The sequence below is a fragment of the Tribolium madens genome, unplaced genomic scaffold (assembly GCF_015345945.1).
Source record: "Tribolium madens isolate multiple individuals breed KSU strain unplaced genomic scaffold, Tmad_KSU_1.1 Scaffold_7;HRSCAF=85;Tcas5.2_LG10, whole genome shotgun sequence".
NCBI lineage: Eukaryota > Metazoa > Arthropoda > Insecta > Coleoptera > Tenebrionidae > Tribolium > Tribolium madens.
Window position 1 is genome coordinate 7,085,579 of NW_025401050.1, and position 20,855 is coordinate 7,106,433.

Consider the following 20,855-nt stretch of genomic DNA (forward strand, 5'->3'; position numbering starts at 1 on the left):
CCAATTTTTGTTTTCACGCATCACGTGACAAAAATAACTGACATGATTGGTTAATTTCACTTATTATTGAAGTAAAATAAATAGGTTGGTTTAATTTCAATTATTATGGAAGTAAAATGAATAAGATCGCTAGAGTATTAATTTATTTATCACATTGAGACATATTTGGCACTCAAACCCACTCTTCATGCCCCCTATCCACCACTTCCTTCTTCACCAGAATCTGACTCGTCACATACAAAATGTTCACATCCCGGCTCTCCTTCACTTTATACTTCTTCCTCCTCGCCCCCTTATTCCTGGGGCAATGAACACAGCACGTGTGCTCCTGTCTGTCCTCCTTGCCTTTCCTTCTCCTGCTTTTCGGCATTCCTGCTAAAATACACTGCTGCAAAAGCACTCTTTCCGCCTCGCTCAACTCGTGTGATTCCTTTACCGCCGATGGCCCCCCTTGAGTCAAATTCTTGTTTTTGGGCATACCGGAAAGAATACATTGCCGAAGAAGGGCCTGTTCGGCCTCTGTCAGTTCCGACGAATCGTCCTCGAACGGTTTTTTCGGGATACTTCGGCACTTTTTCATCCCTTCAAGGATACACTGTTCGAGGAGGGCTTTCTCGGCGGGGGTCAGGTCAGGGGATTGGGGGCGCTTCGGCATGCCGGCTTCGATGCATTGCTGGAGAAGGGCTTGCTCCGACTCCTCGGAATCGGAGTCACTGAAGTTACCCTCCAAGGAGAATTCAGCTGCAAAAAATTAAGACACAAAAGTGATTTGTTATTATTTTTAACTCCAGTATTACATTTTTTTGGCGTCCTAGAAGCTTCACCAAATTTCTCGTGATTAAACTTATTTTTTGCAATTACGGCCATTCCAAATTTTACACACTCTTCCAATAACTTTTCGTCTTCTTCGTCCGAAAAATTACTAAGGTCGGAAAAGTACTCTTTTTCGCCCCCGTTTTGTATAGATAATGTGCTAAGATCAGAGCAAGAACCGGCATGGCTTAAAATCGCAGGAGTGTCTTCAGTGCAATAATTCTTAACTGAATCATTCACAATTTGTGGTTGTGTATATCTATGAAAAACAAAGTCAAAAACACAATTGTTTTGTTCATTTTTTACCTATTTTTGGTAATTCCGATGTTTATACAATCCGTTAATATTTTATCATCTTCATCAGACGATTGATTAAGTTCCAGATCCGGATTAGATAAATTTTTTGGCACGTCAGAGGGCCCCGAAATTGATGGTTGTGACGGCATCCCCGCTAAAATACACTCCTGAAGCAACGCCTCCCCTGATTCGTCCGAATCGTCACTCAAAGAAAAAGACGAGCGTCGAGACGGCGGGCTTCCGGTTGTTGGAATTTCTGAATAATTAAATAGAAAATTTCAGGTGTGATTTCAACAATTTCGATTTTTAGTTACCAAATATTTAGATTTGTCCTCTGAATAGTAGATGTGCCACCAATTTGCAAACACCAAACTACTTCAAAACGATCATATGTAAATTTATATAATAAACGAAATTAATAATAATAATTATTATAATTATGTTTCATTAATTAAAACAAAAATCGATTTATTAGATTATTGGCAGTTTATTTTTCTGATAACTAAACAAATCAAGTGCTGCTTTTGCGTTGGTGTCAAAAACGTAATAAAACATACAGGATGTCCCAGCGAGTAGAAAAAATCCATTAGTGACCTTTAAATGGTAAATTAAAAAAAAATGTACAGGACATTGATAGATACTAATCTAGTGCATTACCTAAAATTATTTTCAACTATACATCATGTCCCAAAAATAAGTTACGATACAAACTTGTATTTTTTTAAATGAAACATACGGTGTTTCTTGGTATTTTTGGATGTAGCCTTTTAAAACAGTGTTTATACGCTAAACTTTTATTAGTTGATTTTGCTTAGTTCTAGAAATAAGACGGTTTTTTGACGAAAACATGCACTTTTAAACAATTTATTAAACAAAAACTAAGACAGCTAGAACAAATTTTTTCTTACTTCTACAAAGAAGAAAGTACAAAATTTAAAGCTGTAACAATTTTTTAGTGTTTTGCATCGTAAAGATTAATAAATTAAGAAGTTTGTTAAAAGTTGAATAACTTAAAAAATTTAAATGGTGTTCCGTATTTTTTATTTTTGCATCTAATAGATTGATAAATGCTCTATATAAAAATAAGTGATATTTCTTCTCTTGTACACTTTTTGGCTACTGAAACAGTAATAATTATTTTTTTTTATGTTTAACATTAAATATCTTTTAAGTTATTAATTATAAACACCTAAAAGTAAATAATTTTAAAAAGGCAATTTAATAATCTTTTAAATGCAAAAACAATAAAAATGGTGTTCCATTTAAAATTTTTAAGTTATTGAACTTTTAACAAACATCTTCATTTTTTTATCTTTGCATATGCAACATTACTAAAGAAAGTGTTACAACTTTATAGTTTGTACCTTCTTCTTTGCGGTAGTAAAAAATCTAAATGTCTTACTTTTTGTTTAATAAATTTTTAAAAATTTCATGTTTTTGTGAAAAAAAAACGTCTTATTTTTAAAACTGAACAAAATCGACCAATAAAAGTTTAACTTAAAAACACTATCCAAAAACGTTAAGAAACATAGGTGTTTCATTAAAAAAAATACAACTTTGTATTGTAACTTATTTTTGAGGCACGCTGTATAGTTGAAAATAATTTTAAGCAATGGACTAGATTAGTATCTATGAATGTTCTATATAATTTTTCTTTTAATTTTATCATTTAAAAGTCACTAATGGACTTTTTCAATTCGTTGGGACACGTGTATATCGTAATACAATTTATTTGGTGACAAATCTACTATTTTGAAGACATAGTTATTTATTTGATTTATCGGATTTATAAGTTACGTTGATTATTCGTTTATTTTTATTTTATTCGTAAAAGTCAAAGAATTTGGCTTGATGACAAATGTTTATTTTGGTGACAGGTCATTTTTTCCCAATTTTTCGAACCGAAAATATACTTACCGAGCGTTTTCGGACCTGACACCCTATTATCATGACTTGGTCCAGGATCAACTCTACATCAAAAATCGATAGTAAAAAAAATTGACAACAAAAAAATCTTACTCTAAAATTTCATTTCTTTCGGACTTTCCAAGCAATGAAAGGTTGCTAAGGTCCGAATTCGACCCGGCATGACTCAAAATGGCTGGAGTGTCTTCGGTGCAGTACGTCTTAACCGAATCACACGTGATATCCGATTTTTCTATAATTTCATCCTTTTTACTAAATTTATAATTCGGTGGCAAGTCATTTGGGGGCGGTGGTGTCGCCTTGGGTTGGCTATATCTACAACAAACATCTTCAAATCGAGTTAAACTTCAAAAAAAAAGAAAAAACCTATTATTTTGCATCCCTATGTTAATACAAGCCGCCAAAATTCCCTCATCTTCGGAACTTTCGCTCAAATTATCTAAAACCGGTTCTGCTTCTTTACCACTATTGCCAACCTCTCCGGTTTTGGCATCAATTTCGTCATCTATTAAACTACTCAAACTAGTCGCAGTTGAAAAATGTGATGGAGTCCTCTCCGTTTCAAATTTCTTAACTGCGTCTTCGAAAACGCTCGATTTTGGCACAGTTTTTCGTCTGGGGTGTTTGCGAGGTTTGGGGCTCGGGGGGACCGTCTGGGAGGGCGAATCGGGCAGTTCACTTGGCGAAATCAAACCGCTGGTCAACCGACTAAAAAACGAGTTTTTATGTGGCCAAATGGGGAGCCAAATCACCTGAAATCTGACACGACGGAACTGCGGTCATCGTGAATTGAGTGTTGCTCAATACTGTCCAAGGACGCCAACGAACTCGTCCTTGAAAACATCAACGGGGTTTCTTCAGCGTAGTTCACGACTTCTTCGAATTTCACGGCTTTCGGTTCTCTTGTTTCTTTCTTCTCAATGAGAGTTTCTTCTTCCTTCAACTCCGGTTTGGGGATTGAGTTTAAAGAACCGCAACTGGGGACGCGCGAGAAGTACCCCGGAGTGCCCTCTTCGCAGTAATTGACCGGCTTTTCCGGTGACATAAGGCCGGAACTAAACTCGGATTTGATTTTTGGAGGGGCTATTTCTTTGTTAATCACAGTCACGTCTTTTGACTTCAAGGGGGCTTTATCGTCGATGCGTAAATCGGACATTGACGTAGACGTGGAGAAGTTAAAAGGGGTTTCATATGGCGTGTCTTCGGTGCAGTAAGTCTTTATAGTGTCTTGTACGAATTCACCAGTTTCAGTCTTTGTTATTTTATTACACTGGTCGGAATCAGAATCATCTTCTGCATATCTCAACGAGTAGTCAGTTGGCTGGTCTAAATCAGTCTCTGCATACATTGTAAAACTGTTATGGTAACTCTTGACGACTTTATTAAACGTGCAATTGCGAGGATTTTTGAGTTGTTTAGTTTCACAATATTTTTTACTAAAATCGACGGGTTGTTCACTTGGCTCGGTTTCATCGTCACAATTACAACCCGAGTAGTTAGTTCGGAGAAAATTGACCGAAACTGGCGAATCTGGAGACACCAAATTTGGAAGACTCAAAGTACTGTGATTCTTGGGAAACTTGCCCCTCCCTGGGGAATTATCTTGTGGAATATGTGACCGCTCGTTAATTCCCAAACTCGAGAAGGCTCCAGTTATGCCCATCATATCGACTTCTGTTACTAATTAATAATAATTAATGAAAACACTCCACTTAACTATAAACAAACTTTTGACACTTAAATGACAGTGACAGGTGGGTCAAATAGGAAACTGCAAATTGTAATTCCATTCACGATAATTTATCGAAAATCGCAAATTAATTATCCAGTGTGTAATTTAAGTATCTACTACAACATTAACATTTGATTAATATTACAATGTTTGAGTTTTTTGATCAATCAAAAAGATTGTTAATTTAAATCACGTGATCTCATGAAGTTACGTCAGTGACTGGAATCCTAACCTCATTTTTTTAGAAAACAACCCCATAAACTATTTCGCATGTTTTGTGACTGAAAAGCGTAAAATATGAATAAAACAGAACTGGAGGGCACTGCCCACTTGTTAGATGAGCTCGACAGTAAGTTTCTAGGGGCATAACCCCAAAATTTATCATTTCTTGTAGAAAAACTAATGGTGTTATTACGTGATGGGAGAACTCTAATCGGTTATCTTCGAAGTGTTGATCAATTTGCAAATTTGGTTTTACACCGGACTATAGAACGCATTCATGTGGGTAAAGAATATGGGGATATTCCCCGGGGTGTCTTTATAGTGAGAGGCGAAAATGTTGTCTTATTGGGGGAGATTGTGAGTGAAATTTGAAGTTTGTGATTTTTTAAACTTTGTTCAGGATTCAGAGAAAGAAACCGAATTGCCTTTGACTGAAGTGTCAGTGGATGAAATACTCGATGCTCAAAGACAAGAACAGGAGTTAAAACAAGAACAACAAAAGTTGGTCTCGAAGGCATTGAAAGAACGGGGGCTTCACTTAATGGCAGATTTGACTCACGACGACATGTTTTAAATCTCATTTTTAGGTAAAGAAACAAAAAACCCTAATTATCACTATTTATTAAAATTTCTCATTTTTATGTCATTTGTTATCTTTAATAAATATATTTACAAACTGATACTGTTTTTTGTATTATAATTACAATTAAAATGAGGTTTCAAATACTATGGGTTGTCCATTTTCATCGAACTGTTTTGGTTTGAGAACAAGTTCCTTCTCACCTCCTGGGTCATTCCCGTCCAAACAACTCAATAAAGAATCAGTCATTTTGTCGGGGCTTAAATCGTTGAATTCATTTGAATTAAAATCATCAGTCCGACTTGAAAAACTCGAATCCGCTGCGGGCGACGACGTCGTTAACATACTCCGATTTTCCAGATACTCCCGAAAAGTCTGACTCAGGGAATTGTCCTTCTCCTCCCCCAACTCCTCAGGGACTTCATCCATAGTCTCAACTGTCTCAACCTTCACCAACGTGTTGATATTCGTCCCGGAAACAAGCAAGACCGGCTTCCTGCTTCTCGGAGTCATCATCGTTTCCTACAGCAACAAAAACAAATCAAAATAGATGGCAGCACCTGTGGTGAAGTCGGAGAAAAAGCGACACAAAAGGAAGATAAGCGAGTCGACTTCCCCCATACCTGCATGGCTCTGGTCATACGCTGTGTGGATCTGGTTATGGGTGACATGGACTTACGGTCCTGCTCATCGGGGGTGAAATGCAGAGCGACGCATGCCGGCGTGCTCGTTATTCCGATACCCGTTTCGGCATCGGACGATTCACCCTCAGTCTGGCTTGTCGACCGGCGCATTTTTTTCGACTGTGGCTCATCATTGGCCACTTGATCGGGACTCGAATCGCAGTTTGTACAGAAAAGGCGGGCGCGAGTTAGGGCTGTCTGAAGAGGGGGCGTCTGCAAAAGCATGCAACATGATGCACAGGGTGTGCAAAATTTGAGCAAAGGTCAAGACACACTCCACCAATCACACGCCGCCACCTCCTCGAAACTGCTAGCTACCCCAGATTAGACAAGCATGAAAATTAGCCAAAAATACGGAGAACTAAATATTAGGAGGCGAAACGAGATACAAAAATACCCAAAAATATAGTATGCAGAGTAAAATTGAGGGCAAAAAAATACAAAAATGTTGTTCTTAATAGTCTGTGAGAAACAAGAGAAACAAAATGCAAATTTAAAATTCGTGTTCAGTGCCATATTTTTCAAAATGCTACAAATACGATTAAGGATACAACAAAATGTGAGAAAGAAAGTTGTAGAGAATTAAATTTCCTACAAAAAAGTCCGTGCGATCATATCTCTATCTTTAACGGTTTAGGCCCCAAAGAAGACGTTCAAACAACTGATTCGTTTCATTTTTTTTTTCTATTTTAAACAATTTAAGCCTAAACCGTTGAAGATAGTAATATGGTGTCGCGGACTTTTTTTGGAAGAAATTTAGAGGTTTCCAAAAGCCAAAAGTGCACACCTGGGAGAAGCCTAATTGTGCACAAACTTGAGAGGGGAAACAAAGCAGTGGCGTAACAAATTAACTTTGCTAAATATTTCACTTACAGTTTTCTTTTTTTGTATTTATAGCCACTTACAGCAAAATTCAGACATACTTACCACTTAGTAAAAAATAATGTTCAGTGCTTAAAAGCTTCGGAACTTTTGCTATAAAATGTGGTAAAATGTGTCACTCTGAAAATTATAAGAAAACACAAACGAACGCAAATGAGTTATTAAAAAGTGCTACAAATGCAAAACTAATTTAAATTGAAGCCTCGATTGAAACTTTGTTATAAAACGTTGAAATATTGTAAGCACACTTTTTAAACCGATTGTGACCAATCTGTGTTACTGTTTTTTATTTTATCTCTTTTAAATTCAGCTTAAATTCAGCTTAGCAACCAATGAAATACGTCTCTAAGGCATTCAGATTTAAACTGAAAAATCTTATACATATTTGATATTTACATTGACAGTTCTGCTGGCAGTTTTATAAAATGTTTTAGAAGATTTAATTATAAATTTGGGGGAAAGTGATTTTGACACTAATTTTGAAGTTTTTATTTTCTACTTGTTCTTCTTGTTCTACTTGTTTTTAATTTTGTTTGTAGTACATAATCAGACTTTAACTGGTATTTGTTATTTTATGTTGATGGGGCAGATCAAATGTTTATTGTAACGGCGCTACCATACATTAGCAACTATCGAAACGATAAAATTTACCTAAAGTTAAAAGTGTTAAAAGTTATTAAAAGTATTAAAAAAAAACTGCATTTTAAATTAATTTTTTTTAATGAGTTTTAATAGTTTTTTTATAGTCCTTTTCAAATATTACAAGAATACAGCTGGCATTTACTTTACTTTAGTTTTAATTTTGTTTTACAAATAACCGCCTTATTTATAAAGTTAGCGTTTTGGCGCAATGGTAACAATAATTTCTTATCTGAAGACGAGTCGATTGAGATTAAGATTGGACTCGTCCGGGAAGCGTTTTGATCATCTACGCATACAAATACAAATTGACAACTAAATTGACAAGGGCAAAACCTGTTTCAATCTAAAGAAAATTCTATTTTCCGTTTTTATTGCAACCAACTGTACACTCCCAGGTGTGTACTTTTAGTTTTTTCCCCACTCTAATTCTCTACAACTTTGTTTCTTATATTTTTTTGATCTTCAATCATATTCTCAAAAAATATAGAACGGAACGCAAATTGATAATTGTTTATCTTTTTTTTTTAATATTATTTTAGATTTTTTTGAGAACGCTACAAATACGGTTGAAGATAAAAAAAAATAAGTGTAAGGAACAAAGTTGTAGAATATTAAATTTCCTCCAAGTCTACGAGACCATCCCTCTATCTTCAACCTTACGTTTAAATTAATTTTAAAAATTCACTTGAGCGTCTTTGGGGCCTAAACCGTTGATGATAGAGTTAATGTGGTCTCCCAATTTTTTTTAAAGAAAATCTAATTCTCTATCGCTTTCTTTACATTTTTTTGTATCCAACTGTATTTACAAATTGTTAAAAGTCCAAAAATTGTTTAAATATAGTTTCGATAAAAATTTTGCATTACCTTTATCTCTTATTATTGAGAATTTAATGCTCTATTTGCTCTGCCATTTTTTATTCATTGCTCCTAAAACTTAGACCAGAAAAGAAATGTCTCGTGTCGCAACCCCCAACCTTTAGTTATCCGTGTGAAAAACAAGCAAAAACAACAACACGACTTACATGCAAATTTTCCTCGCTGCTTACCCTCTTCTTCAAGCTCTTGACGACGCTTTTATGAAAAATGTGCTTTTTGATGGAATCACCCAAACTCTTATTTTTCTGTACACCACTTCTTAGCACTTGAAGTGGCGTCCCGTGGCCATTCTCCTTATTAAACTGTTTGACCAATTTGCGTTTTTTCGAGGATTCTGGGAGGCTCTGGATATGAGCGTAGAGTTGGGCTAAAGCAGTCTCGGTTGTGTTAGTTTCATTTTCTTTTGCCGTCCTTTCTTGGTCGACAAAAGTGAAAACGGTGCTGGCGGCACACTGATCTGTGGCCGATTCGTTGAGACAGTTTGCGGACAAAGCTCGACGTTTCTCGTATCGGGCCCGAAATTCGAGTATCAAATTTTGGGGGATTTTAAACAATTCGGAATTTTTGATAATCATAAAAGAGACAATTCCGGCGAGGGTTTGAGATGTGACGTGAAGCTGCTCCGGGGATAATTTTCGGGGGCACAAAAGGTGAGGGGTGAAGAGTTTGGCTAAATTATCAGCGGACATTCTGTTGAAAGATTCAAAAGATGCGGTGAAATTCAACAAATCGAGGATGTCCTTCAATAAAACTTTGTTTTCGGTGGGGAGGAGCAAGAGGAGGAGTTGGAGGGCGGCGAGGAGCTTCTCTTCTTGCACCGTATTCTCTTTATTGACACACAATTCTAAAAATTAATGAGTAATCAATAAAACAATTTTTGATTGAAATTACCGGCGATTTGGCAATAAGCAGGATAGTGGGCTTCAGTGAGTAAAGGGTCGGGCAATTCGGCTAGAAAACCCTTTAAGACAGAGGCACAGTCGTGGATACTGTAAGTGCCCCCCTCAAGCTCCAACGTGACCCCCCGACTGAGCAAATTTCGCAATTCTTGTTGCCTTGTGAGAGACCCTGTTCGGCGAAAAACACCCTCGACTTTAATATCTACAAAGCGAAAACATTAACCCGAAAAAAACAAAACAACTGTGCTCACTTTGCTCCTTTTTCAAAAATTCAATCAACTGATACACTTGACAAATCCCCTCTTGGGTCAAGGGTGCCCCGTCTAGAGCCCCCTTACTCTTCTTTTTATTAAACGGGACTAGAGACCACTTTTTTAACCGAGTTTTCTCCGACAAAGGCTCGTGTCTGTAATAAACCCGATAAAATTTTCCCTTCAAAATGGGGTAAAACTTACTCATTGGTCGCCTGGTCCAACAAAAACGATAAATGCATCCGAACCAAAATATGAAACTGTTCATTAAACTCCCTTTTAAACTTTTCAGTCAAACTTTCGTCACTCAGATTTAATTCGCACATTTTAAACCAATTTGAATTGTTTAAGGTTAGGTTTGGAAATCACCACACGTTGCTTAAATATGCACTAAATTTACACATATTGTGTACAATTGTATATTATACGATTGACTCGTTGACTGAATCGGTCAAAATATGATAAAATAGCACCATTTGTGTAAAAATTGCTAAATAAATAATACTTTTTGAATTGTTTGACAGAAATTACGTTATAAACAAATTTGAATTTTTGACAGTTGATCCAAGGAGCGTGCGCATTGCCAACGTTCACTTTTGAAAAAACTAGATATAAAAATTTTTTGCATTAAAAATAAGACGAAAAGGATTTTGGTTGCAAGTAAATATATCAATTACATGTTTTTGTATCTTTAATTACGTGTTTTTAGCATGAATGATAACTTTTAGGATTTGTATAATTGGTTGCCTATCTAAATAAAACACTATTTCTTATTTTTATTTTATTTAACACCTAAATTCACACATCAAACAGTTGAACTAAACTCAACGTAAATAAACTGTAAACAAATAAATAAACAACGTCTAAAATAACAACATGCATTTGTATAAGATGATGTATCAAACATTTATAAATATGTAGCCCCTAGAAATTCATCTAATCGCTATCATCATCATTCCTGTTCCTGTTTAACGGTCTTTTACTTTCTTCATCTGATCCATAAATAACATCCTCATCCGAGTCATTTATCATAGAAAATGCCGGATTATCTTTCGTAATATCAAATTCTGATGAGAGAAAAAATAACGTATGCAACTCGTGTAAAAATCACTTACCATGAACGGCCTTGTAAGCAGGCGAATAGACGTACGCCATTGTATAAATATAAAAATTGAGCAGTCCGTAGAAAGACATGAATTGGGCAGAACTGTTATAATGCGTTGATAATTGCGCTACAAAATTATCTTCAAGAATACCAACACCGAAGCGTAGTACCGTAATAACGAAGGTTATTGCAATAACAACAATCATCAATAAAGTTAAAAACTTTAGTCGCAGCCCTGGAAAAAATATTTTAATCGCAACGTACTAGATATTTTAATAAATCACCAAAAAATGGCATCGATCGTAATTCAGTGTAGGCCTTCAGTATCAAAATCACCAAATAGACAAGATATATGACTCCAAAAATAAAAAAGAAAGCTTTCAAAGTCTGCAAAAATATTTAAGTAAGTCGTATTAAAGGAGTGGTTAAGTTACGTTAAAAGTGGGCGTGTCGACCACGTGATTATACGTGGGGTCCTGCAATTCGCTATATTTCTCCCACGTGGCCAAAATAATAGCCGGAAGCCACAACATCCCCACGATAAACACTTTTGGAAAATAAAACGTCAAAATTCTTCTTTCGTTCTGAAAAAGCCAACTTCAGGTCACACGCGACGTAAACTGCAACTTCACCTGTCTCAATCCATGGTAAATACACAACCAAAACAAAAGCAAAGCGCACAAAAACGTGGCTTGTGCGATGGCGTCAATCATCCCCGGAATCCAAGAATTAACCAGAAACATCATCGGAAACACCGGATCTGTTTCAATTTACAGAAGAACAAAAATGGGACTACTTACTGTTATGACCAAGTAAAAGGGGTAGCAATAAAGACATCCACTTCTGTTCGATTGACCAGTCGTACATGGGGTACTTACGGAGGGTACAAGCAAACCAACACTGTAAAAGAGTGTCGTAATGAGGCTATTAAAGCATTCATTTACTCACCGCGACAATGAAAGTCGCCGAAAGGAAAATAAACCTGAACCCGATTTCGATTTGGGTAAACGCCGGGTTGTAGGTTTTAAACTGGAATAAAACATTGCGATTGGTTGGTTTAGAGTGTCAAAACACGTACGTAGAACGTTAATTGGTTGATTTCGTAGCGTTTATGGAAGGCTTCCAATCCGTAAAAATTCAAAGTTATTATGTAATGAGTATAGTCCAGAAAACCTAAATGGAGGACGACGAATTCGTCACATCTCTGATTCTCGCAGGTCAAGTGACGAGTCCTGAAACATACAACTTGGAAATTGTATTGTTGGTTGCCTATAGCGAACCTATTTCTCGTGTGTTTGCCGTCCAGGATTGGCACAGGTTTGTGGTCCTCATCTACCCCCTCGATTGTGACCGAAATAAGAAAACTCTTATCATAAGATTCATCTAAAAAGTTTGTGTTACTTGTGCGCGCATAATTATTTTTCTCTACAACCATCGGTATTTTCCGTTGATAGTTTCGCAATGACCCACAATTGTTGCGAATAGGTCACAAGTGACGGGGTCTTCATTATGAAAGGGCCTGTCGCTATAGAATTACTGTGATTATCTTTATTTAATAGAGTTTTAGCGTCGAGTTCTGTCGTGCTGGTTATAGGGGGACCTGCAATACCTATGAAAAGTGCGAGGCCAAAACAGGCAAAAAATGCTATAAACACCATAACAAACTCCCTCTTATGCATCGAATATAATCGCATGTAAACCGATCTGGAATTTCCACAACTCAAAACTCTATTTTGGTAAATTTGACTAACCTTTCGCATCGATCGTGGTGATATGCCGGGGCTATGTATTTATCAAATTCGCTAAACAAATCACTGAACTGTGATAAGACGTTTCGGATTTTTAAAAGCCAGCCTCCGGAAGGCAAGTGGTAGGAATATCCAAGACCAACTCCATCTAATTTTGCCATTTTTTCTAGAAATGGCTTTAAAGGAAAAATTCCGGGTCGGTTATTGATACGTACCCAGATTTTAATTCGTATAAATTATTCAAGTACAAAGCTTAATCTAAACCAACTGATTAGTTGTAATAGGTAAAAAATAGTGTACCAACAGGTAATTTGTACAATACTGAAGGTTTGCTCGCATGGCGAGTTTATTGATCTGCGCTGAAGCTAAACGCGACAAATTGGTGATGGTCTCTCACGTGCTGTTTATTCAAAATGAAATAAACATTTCTTGCAGTGAAGAGTGACATAGTAAAGCTTTGGAATTAATTAATGTTAGTGCTAGACAAGGACACATTTACATAAACTGCATTAAATAAACAGAGATAAACAATAAGAGATTTTGACGCAAGAACCAAAACCTATTTTTTAAAATTTTTATGAAAAAAATTTGTTTGCATTGTACTCCCAAACTTTTACATTTGGAACGTCATTTTAATGAAAATGATATTGAGGCTGCGACAATGTATAAAGTAGGTCGAGGCCGATCGGTCTATGTTGCCAATTCTTAAATTTTGTGTATTACTTTTTTATTCATTTATGGTTACAAATTCGTAAAAAAAATTGAAAACTCCCGTGACAAGTTACAAATTATACGTTGTCAACAATAATAACTACAAAAATGCGAATTTAAAGAAAAATTTTCTTTCGGGCTAAATAAAAAAAATACTGTAAACAAGTTTATGTTCGATGAAAACGTTGAAAATCGTTTGCTTTTTCTACTTTTTTTAATACAAAATATTATCTAAGAAATGCAAATAAAACACTGAAAGAAAACTTTGAGGGCTTAATATTTTGAAACAGTGTTAAAAACTATTAAAACTCTTCAATAAGTGATTTATTATCAATACTATTTTCTAATAAATTTTAAAACTACAAGATGGAGTATAAAGTAGCAATAATGATGGTACTTTTAGTAAAGTTTTCTTTATTTCTAGATTAATAGTTATTTGTATCACAAGGCCAGAAATTGTTATTTTGCAAGTGCACACTATTTTTTGGTCCGGCCAATTTTAACTTGTCTCAAAGTTCAAAAAAATTCAAATACATAAGTACTTAAGTTGGCAACAAATTTGAAAGTATTATTGTTAATAATTTGAACACTGCAACCGGGTACGGTTTTACTTAACAAATACTTGACGTACAACCCCTCAAGATTGTTAAATTGTTGTTCATTAGAAACATACTCCAGTGGTATCCTATAAATATTGAAGTCGGGATTACCAACATATTAATTAATTCTTGATCACTTTATTGTAGTTTGCGATAGGGAAGTTAAATGTGTAAATTTAGGTTGGCAACACAATGTCCAAATTAAATTCCAAATTATTAAATTCAATCCAAATAAAAAAAAATAATTCAATACATAAAATATTTGCTAAGAAAGCAAACCGCTTGTCATTTAAAAAATGTCAACGGATAACCAATATTACCAACATTTGGTACTTTTTTTGAGGATGTTTCCAGCAAAATAAACGTTTCCAGGCGGACCAAAAAATTTTATTCGCAATTTTGTTTGTCATAAAATCCATCATTTTTTCCATAGCGAAGTAACACCGTAATACCGTAAATAGTGCTTAACTTTTATTAAAAAAATAATTTTGTACACAACTCAATCGATAATATAATTGGGATGAACCACCAACATGGCATCCTCCTCCTCCTGCTGATCCCTCCCAAGTCCCGTCCTCGTCAATGGAATGATGACTTGATCCTAAAACGATCCAATCAAACAGTTTCTCCCAAAACTCGCAACTTACGTGATAAATCAACCGATCTATGACTTTCTCAATCAACTCCTTCTTCTCCAACAACTCCTCCTCCGACTCGATGTCTTCCGCGATCAAATTCAAGTACCACTCCACCAAATCACTCCTCCTGATCCCCTCCTCGTTCTCCTCATCTCTCCTAGCCTCCTCCCGTCTCATATAAACCACGATTTTGTTACTCAAGATTTTATAATCCTCGAAACTGAGTTGCAACTTCTTCTTGGTTGGTTGTGGCTCAGTTTCCTGAGTCGTGCTTTCCGAATCATCGATCATCATTGGCTGGTCTGTGTCTTCGTCGAGGTGTATGTCAGGTTGTTCAACTCTGATTATGGACTTGTTGAGTAGTCGGTAAGCCTCTTTGACGTGTTTGGGTTGGACTTCGTCCGAAATCTCCATCTTGGCCATTGCTTCGGCCAATCGGATCATACTTTCGAGTTGGCGTACTGTAATCCGCCATGTTGATTTACCACTAGTTGTAGTATCCCTCAACCTCAAATGGTTGTAATGTCTAACAAGTAACTCAGCAGCTTCGGGATTTATGATTGGTTTAAATCTCCGAACAAAAGAAATATACTGCAACACTTCCTCCTTCGAGTAAATCCGATCAAGCGACTCCTCCACATTGCTATGCAAATCTACAATTTTCCTCGCAATTGCATAATCAATCACCTCGTTGCACTCATCAACTAGGATAAAAAATAGATCAAATCGTGACATAATAGGGGCACTTAATGCGATGTTCTGTTGGAGGGATTTGGCCCGATCGTAGCGCCCTCCAATAGGATTAGCTGCAGCTAGGATTGAAGTCCGGGCGTTCAGAGTCGCCCTTACTCCCGCTTTGGCAATTGAAATTGTTTGCTGTTCCATTGCTTCGTGGATGGCGATTTGGTCACGTGGGTCCATTTTGTCAAATTCGTCAATACAGCAAACTCCATTATCGGCAAGCATCAGAGCACCGGCTTCAATCACGAAATCGGATGATTCTTCGTCGCGGACCACAGCAGCGGTGAGACCTGCGGCCGAGGAGGCTTTGCCCGAAGTGTAGACAGAACGGGGCGAAAATTCCGAAACTTGTTTCAGGAATTGGGATTTGGCGGTGCTGGGGTCGCCCACAATACAGCAGTTGATGTCGCCTCGAAGGGTTGTCCCTTTTATGCAAAAAATGCAATTAAACCCACTTTGCACCTTATCTTTCTTCCACTGCATTTACTATTTAGGGTTAAGTTTACATGTCTCAGAAGCAATATCAATGTCACATCGTTTTTTAAAAGTTTATCTAGAAACGATTTGCATGTCAAAAAGGCAGGAAAAGCAATTTCTTAGCATAAGTCAACCCGAAATTTTTAAACCATTTTTTTTTTTTGAGAAAAAGAAAAGAAAAAATTTGGTATTTTCATGGTTAACATCCATAAGTTGCGACAGTTATGGGTTTGATTAAAGTTAGCAGTGGCAAGGATAAAAATACAAGAACTATAAAAATTTTATTTTTCAAAAAATTCGTTTTTGCATATAAAAGGTTATATTGAAATTTTGCCACATTTACAAAGATGTCAATGGTTTTATATTTACACATCTTTTTCTGAAATTCAATAGGAGATTTGCATCATTTCACCGTTGCCACACTGATCAAATTTCTACATTTATTATTCAACATCTCAGAAACGATTGATCGTAGAGTATTTTAACCGATTGCAATGTGTTCAGTGCGTTATTTTACGTCTAGAAAACCATATTTCAAGCGTTTTTAACACTTAAAATTGATCGATCATTTACGATTTACGATCAAAATCTCAAAAAATTAGAATTTTTTAAAACTTGACTCAACAACTTTTAAGGCACTTTTTTGCGACTCTAAGACCTCTAGAAATGTAAAAAACGTTAATTGGTTCAATTTTTTTGATTTTTTAGCGAGATTGGTCTATTGCCATAACTTCGAAATTATCGATGCTAACCCCTTTTGTTTAATACCGTTACAAAACACTTTTAATTTTCTGTCATACGAAAAAAAAGTCATTGTCATGTGGCAAATAGTCTCACCTTGTAAAAATTCAAAAATTCCTCATTTTTCAAACTCGATCCAAAAACGTTTTATGCACATTTTTGAGTCTTTAGGACCTCTAAAAATGTAAAAAACTTTAAATGGATCACTTTTTAAGTTGAAAATTTCTTTGATTTTTGTCGAGATTTAGGTCGATTTTTATACCCGGAGCAATCTATTGCTAATAACTCCGGAATTATTGACGTTAGCCTCTTGTATAGGATCGTTGAAAAGACAACTTAATTTCCTATCGTATACTCAAACATGAGTGTTTACGGTAAATAGTTATGGAGAAAATTGATGATTAAGTCAAATATCGAAAAAATAAATCCGACTATAACTATTAATTTTGCGGTTTTCTCGACGCCAATAGATTCTCCGGAACATTTTACATACAGGCTGTCCGGAAAGTGGCACACCTCTTTGAAAAAGAGTAATTGGGTAGTCCCCCAGAGTACTGAAAAAATGTTTAAAAAATTCTATCTGTCAAAAAATTTTGACATTTATTTTTTGACATTTAACATTTTTTATGTCTATTTAATGATACTGATGATCTTGTATATGTTTTTTTATATTTATTTAGTAAAGGTACAAAAATTTTGCTAATAAAAGCCACATATAACACTAAACAGAGTTATAATTTAGAAATAGCTTTTTTGTTTCGTCTTCTAATAGCCTGTACAACTTGATTGGGCAAAATCTTCTAGCCATATTCTTATCTTTTTTACTCAATATCTCAAAAACTATGCATCGTAGAGTATTTTAACTTATTGCATCGTGTTCAGCGCGTGATTTTACGTCTAGAAAACCATATTTCAAACGTTTTTCTACTTAAGGTAAATTGACTATTTTTACGATTTTTCGATTTTACTACTAAATTCGTAATTTTTTAAACTTGACCCAGTAACGTTTAATGCAGTTTTTCGAGTCTATACGACCTCTAAAAATGTAAAAAACGTTATATGGATCAATTTTAAACTTGAAAATTTCTTTGATTTTTGTCAATAACTCCGGACTTATTAGTAATAACCTTTTATGTTTGTTACCTTTGGAAAAAAATTTTTCTAACATATTCAAGAAAGATCAGTGTTCTACGATGAATATTTATTGAGAAAATTACTGATGAAGTCAATAATATCGAAAATATAAATTCTACTATAACTTCTAAACTATTACGAATTTTGAGGTTTTCTCAAGGCCAATCGATTCCCCGGAACATTTTACATATGTCCACGCCAAATATTATATCTTTGAGGTGCAGTTTTGCGACAATTTAAAATAAAAAAAAGTAAAAACTTGTCAACCCTCAAACGAAAGCTGAACCTACCTTCGACTGTCGTTTTCGACACTCCCCCAAATAGCATCAAAAGTATCCCCCTTTTGACCTCCTCATTCCCATGAATACTCGGAAACAAACTATTGATGAGATTCTGATACAGATTCCTGTCGTGGCTCATCTCATACATATGATTCCACTCGCCCTCAGTCATCTGCTGACGCATAATTTCGGGGGTAATCTCATTGAGGGGCATCTCAATGCCCCCAAATTTGGGGTTAGTGGGTTGCACACTGCAGGCGAGGAACGCCATCCTGTAGTGGAGATCACGCACTCCTAGCGCTTTAAGACCTCTAACCCCTTCGGCTTCATCACCGCCTTTGTGACGCGAGCTGATCTGGGTCTTCGCCCCAGGGAGGGACATGGCCCCCACGTCAGGAACCACGATAAGAGTCCCAGTGAAGTCATAACGGTCGCCGGCCTTTTTTAATCATTTATTTAGTGTTTTTTAACACGAAAAAGGGGAAATTGTTACCTGGACTGTCTCCACATTTTCGGCCCTCAAAATCACCTCCACACACCTTGGAATGCAGCCCCTCGGCAACTCGGCTTGAGTCTCCTGTATCCTGACTTTCTGGAAGTCGACAAATAGGGACTTGTCCACATCTAACATAAAACGTCTCCTGTTGTTGCAGACTGGATTACGACAAATCGTTGGATTAGTAAACTATAAAATAAAAATATATAAACAGCCCCCTCAAACCCCAATAATACCTTAAATTGTTGCTCAACGTCTTTAATAACAGTCTGACAATCCAAACAAACAAAAGTCCCCGAAATCAGCTCAGGATGTACAGGATGAGTTCTAATAACTTGTCCTGAGATTCTGATCAAAGTCCCAACTTTCTCAGTTTTCAATTCCCGGACTTTGTGTCTAGTAGGGACATCAACAAAACTAATGTAACACTCTTTATCTTTCTTCAAATCACTGCGGTCTTTGACAAAATTAGAGACGGCTTGACACAGATAAGGGTAAATCCTGTAATACTCCTCAATAACGGTTGTTGCAAGGTTTTGATTATATTTTTCCAAATCTTCAAAACTGACTTCAATAATGCTGCGTTCTTGGTTGAGGAGCTCCTTAGCCGGCTCCAAATACTTGATTTCATCATCCTCTTTAAATCTGGGGGCGAATAGAATGTGAAAACGCGAATTTGTGGCAAGTTTAGAAGGTACTTACTCTTCTAAAAAATCCTGGAATAGTTTCTGGCACCTGACGCCGATTTCGTCTTGGTGTTGTCTCTGACCGACTTGGACGTTGGCTACATCCATTTTTAACGACTTAACACGAAAAAATCAAGAATAACAAAAATGGACCACGGCAAAAATGCGCGGGAAAGTGATTTCAAACATAACCTAACTTTTCTATTTGCTGGTGACACTTGTTAGTGTTACAGAAAACTGTATTTTGCTATCATTACCTAAAGTTTTTCAAGTTACTTAAATAAATTCACGTATAAATTTAAAGTAAATCAAAAATTTAATAATGCACTAAGTAAAATATATTTTTAAGTCTAATGTCTTTTACTGCAGTTCTGCTACAGGAAACTGTAATTGCACATAGGCGTTCTTATATTTTTCCTTCAAGGGACTTTGAAATTATAACGCTTCGGTAAATCTCTATTTAATGCATTATATCGCTTATACCTCTATCTGTTTATTAATAGAAAAAAACTACAAACATTAGTAAAATGGTAATTATACTTTCCACATTAAAAATTTTATTCCAAATTTATTGAAACAAGTAAAGTTGTTTCATTATTTGTTAATTACTAATTTTTAATTTTAATAAAAAATATGTTATATTTTTACTTATATCTATCTATTTTTATTAAAAACAATAATTAAAGTACATATTATGTAAAATAAAAAAATTAAATAAAATATCAAAATAATATTTATTTCTTATTTAATTTTTTGCTTATTACAGAGATGCATAATTATATCTTTAGTAGTAATTGTTAAAATTCCAATTAGCATGCATACACACGAAACGTGAGAATTTTCCACCTGTTTTTTTTTCGTCATCGTAATATCTAAAAAAAAATATTTACCCTTTATCACTTACATTTCAACAAGAAATTACTACCTAAGATTTGAATTTTTAGGAAAATTACGTTTTTCATTTTGAGAAGTAATTTTGAATGTCTAGGGGGGTTGGTTACCTCTTGTTGTTGACGGTTGACGTTTTCTGTCAACTTGCTGTCAATTGAGTAATCTACTCAAGCTGACACGTGACTGAACCTAAATTATTGACACTAGTTACGATATCTTTTATTTGTCACCACAGATCAACCTAACCAAATTTATGGCAAGCTATTCACAAATATTTCTAAATCCTAGGTAATAATTTTTTGTTGATATAATAATATTGATACAAAAATTTTATTTTTTTTTCAAAAAGAAATTTTTCATATTTTTGCAAAATTTATTTATTTATTTAAATTGCAACTTATTATAAAAAGTTTTTTGACAAAGGATGTGTTTTTGCAATTATAATGATTTTTGACCAAAAAAAAATTTATTGTAGCAGGTTGCTATCAAAAAATACAAAATTTAAAAAAAAATATTTTTTTTAATAAAATTATACAGTTGCATTAAAACCTGTAAAATATTTACAAAGTCGGCAAAAAAGTGTAAAGGCGTCTTTCTCAACTCAAACTCAAATTAGTATTACAATTTTTTTATACAGTTTAAAAAATTGGTGGATGCGCCGGGCTAATTGTATTTTAAGAATAATAATGGCAAATAGAATAACAAAAATGTTGGAAATAAAAAACGTTTATACAGGGTAAATATAAAGTATTTTTTTTTTTATTTATTTGTTTCCCGAAAATAATAATTAATATACATTAAAGT

The 20,855-nt window shown here is 35.2% G+C and overlaps 5 protein-coding genes across 10 annotated transcripts; 1 reads left to right on the forward strand and 4 right to left on the reverse strand.

Moving 5' to 3' along the window:
* Nucleotides 1–74: 74 nt before the first annotated feature.
* LOC123010352 (adenomatous polyposis coli protein-like) lies at nucleotides 75–4,965 on the reverse strand. Its single transcript, XM_044407200.1, has 7 exons — nucleotides 3,789–4,965; nucleotides 3,403–3,744; nucleotides 3,130–3,351; nucleotides 3,028–3,080; nucleotides 1,120–1,366; nucleotides 798–1,072; nucleotides 75–741 (listed from the first exon to the last, which is right to left on the reverse strand). Exons 1-7 carry the CDS (start codon nucleotides 4,700–4,702, stop codon nucleotides 173–175), a joined length of 2,622 nt encoding a protein of 873 aa, XP_044263135.1. The 5' UTR covers nucleotides 4,703–4,965; the 3' UTR covers nucleotides 75–172.
* On the forward strand, nucleotides 4,772–5,670 carry LOC123010357 (U6 snRNA-associated Sm-like protein LSm1). Of its 3 annotated transcripts, none has more exons than XM_044407209.1 (4): nucleotides 4,772–4,790; nucleotides 5,014–5,117; nucleotides 5,163–5,347; nucleotides 5,391–5,670. In XM_044407209.1, exons 2-4 carry the CDS (start codon nucleotides 5,066–5,068, stop codon nucleotides 5,562–5,564), a joined length of 411 nt encoding a protein of 136 aa, XP_044263144.1. In that variant the 5' UTR covers nucleotides 4,772–4,790; nucleotides 5,014–5,065; the 3' UTR covers nucleotides 5,565–5,670. The 3 variants fall into 3 exon arrangements, with proteins under 3 accessions (XP_044263144.1, XP_044263143.1, XP_044263141.1); XM_044407208.1 differs by lacking the exon at nucleotides 4,772–4,790 and adding an exon at nucleotides 4,795–4,864; XM_044407206.1 differs by lacking the exon at nucleotides 4,772–4,790 and adding an exon at nucleotides 4,799–4,961.
* LOC123010354 (rho GTPase-activating protein 19) lies at nucleotides 5,602–10,347 on the reverse strand. 4 transcript variants are annotated; one of them, XM_044407203.1, is made up of 6 exons: nucleotides 10,008–10,347; nucleotides 9,804–9,958; nucleotides 9,545–9,754; nucleotides 8,824–9,497; nucleotides 6,194–6,466; nucleotides 5,602–6,092 (listed from the first exon to the last, which is right to left on the reverse strand). In XM_044407203.1, the coding sequence occupies exons 1-6, from the start codon at nucleotides 10,127–10,129 to the stop codon at nucleotides 5,697–5,699; spliced, it is 1,830 nt and encodes a 609-aa protein (XP_044263138.1). In that variant the 5' UTR covers nucleotides 10,130–10,347; the 3' UTR covers nucleotides 5,602–5,696. The 4 variants fall into 4 exon arrangements, with proteins under 4 accessions (XP_044263138.1, XP_044263137.1, XP_044263140.1 ...); XM_044407202.1 differs by having other exon boundaries at nucleotides 8,800–9,497; XM_044407205.1 differs by lacking the exon at nucleotides 6,194–6,466.
* Nucleotides 10,348–10,582: 235 nt separating this feature from the next.
* LOC123009792 (transmembrane protein 181) lies at nucleotides 10,583–13,007 on the reverse strand. The gene is made up of 12 exons (XM_044406312.1): nucleotides 12,872–13,007; nucleotides 12,660–12,822; nucleotides 12,341–12,612; nucleotides 12,189–12,291; nucleotides 11,987–12,140; nucleotides 11,857–11,937; nucleotides 11,709–11,808; nucleotides 11,541–11,668; nucleotides 11,343–11,492; nucleotides 11,193–11,295; nucleotides 10,919–11,143; nucleotides 10,583–10,870 (listed from the first exon to the last, which is right to left on the reverse strand). The coding sequence occupies exons 2-12, from the start codon at nucleotides 12,815–12,817 to the stop codon at nucleotides 10,740–10,742; spliced, it is 1,605 nt and encodes a 534-aa protein (XP_044262247.1). The 5' UTR covers nucleotides 12,818–12,822; nucleotides 12,872–13,007; the 3' UTR covers nucleotides 10,583–10,739.
* Nucleotides 13,008–14,424: 1,417 nt separating this feature from the next.
* Nucleotides 14,425–19,357, reverse strand: LOC123009628 (DNA replication licensing factor Mcm6). Its single transcript, XM_044406067.1, has 6 exons — nucleotides 19,177–19,357; nucleotides 18,711–19,119; nucleotides 18,472–18,663; nucleotides 17,988–18,417; nucleotides 14,614–15,770; nucleotides 14,425–14,567 (listed from the first exon to the last, which is right to left on the reverse strand). The coding sequence occupies exons 1-6, from the start codon at nucleotides 19,266–19,268 to the stop codon at nucleotides 14,466–14,468; spliced, it is 2,382 nt and encodes a 793-aa protein (XP_044262002.1). The 5' UTR covers nucleotides 19,269–19,357; the 3' UTR covers nucleotides 14,425–14,465.
* Between the last annotated feature and the right edge of the window lie 1,498 nt (nucleotides 19,358–20,855).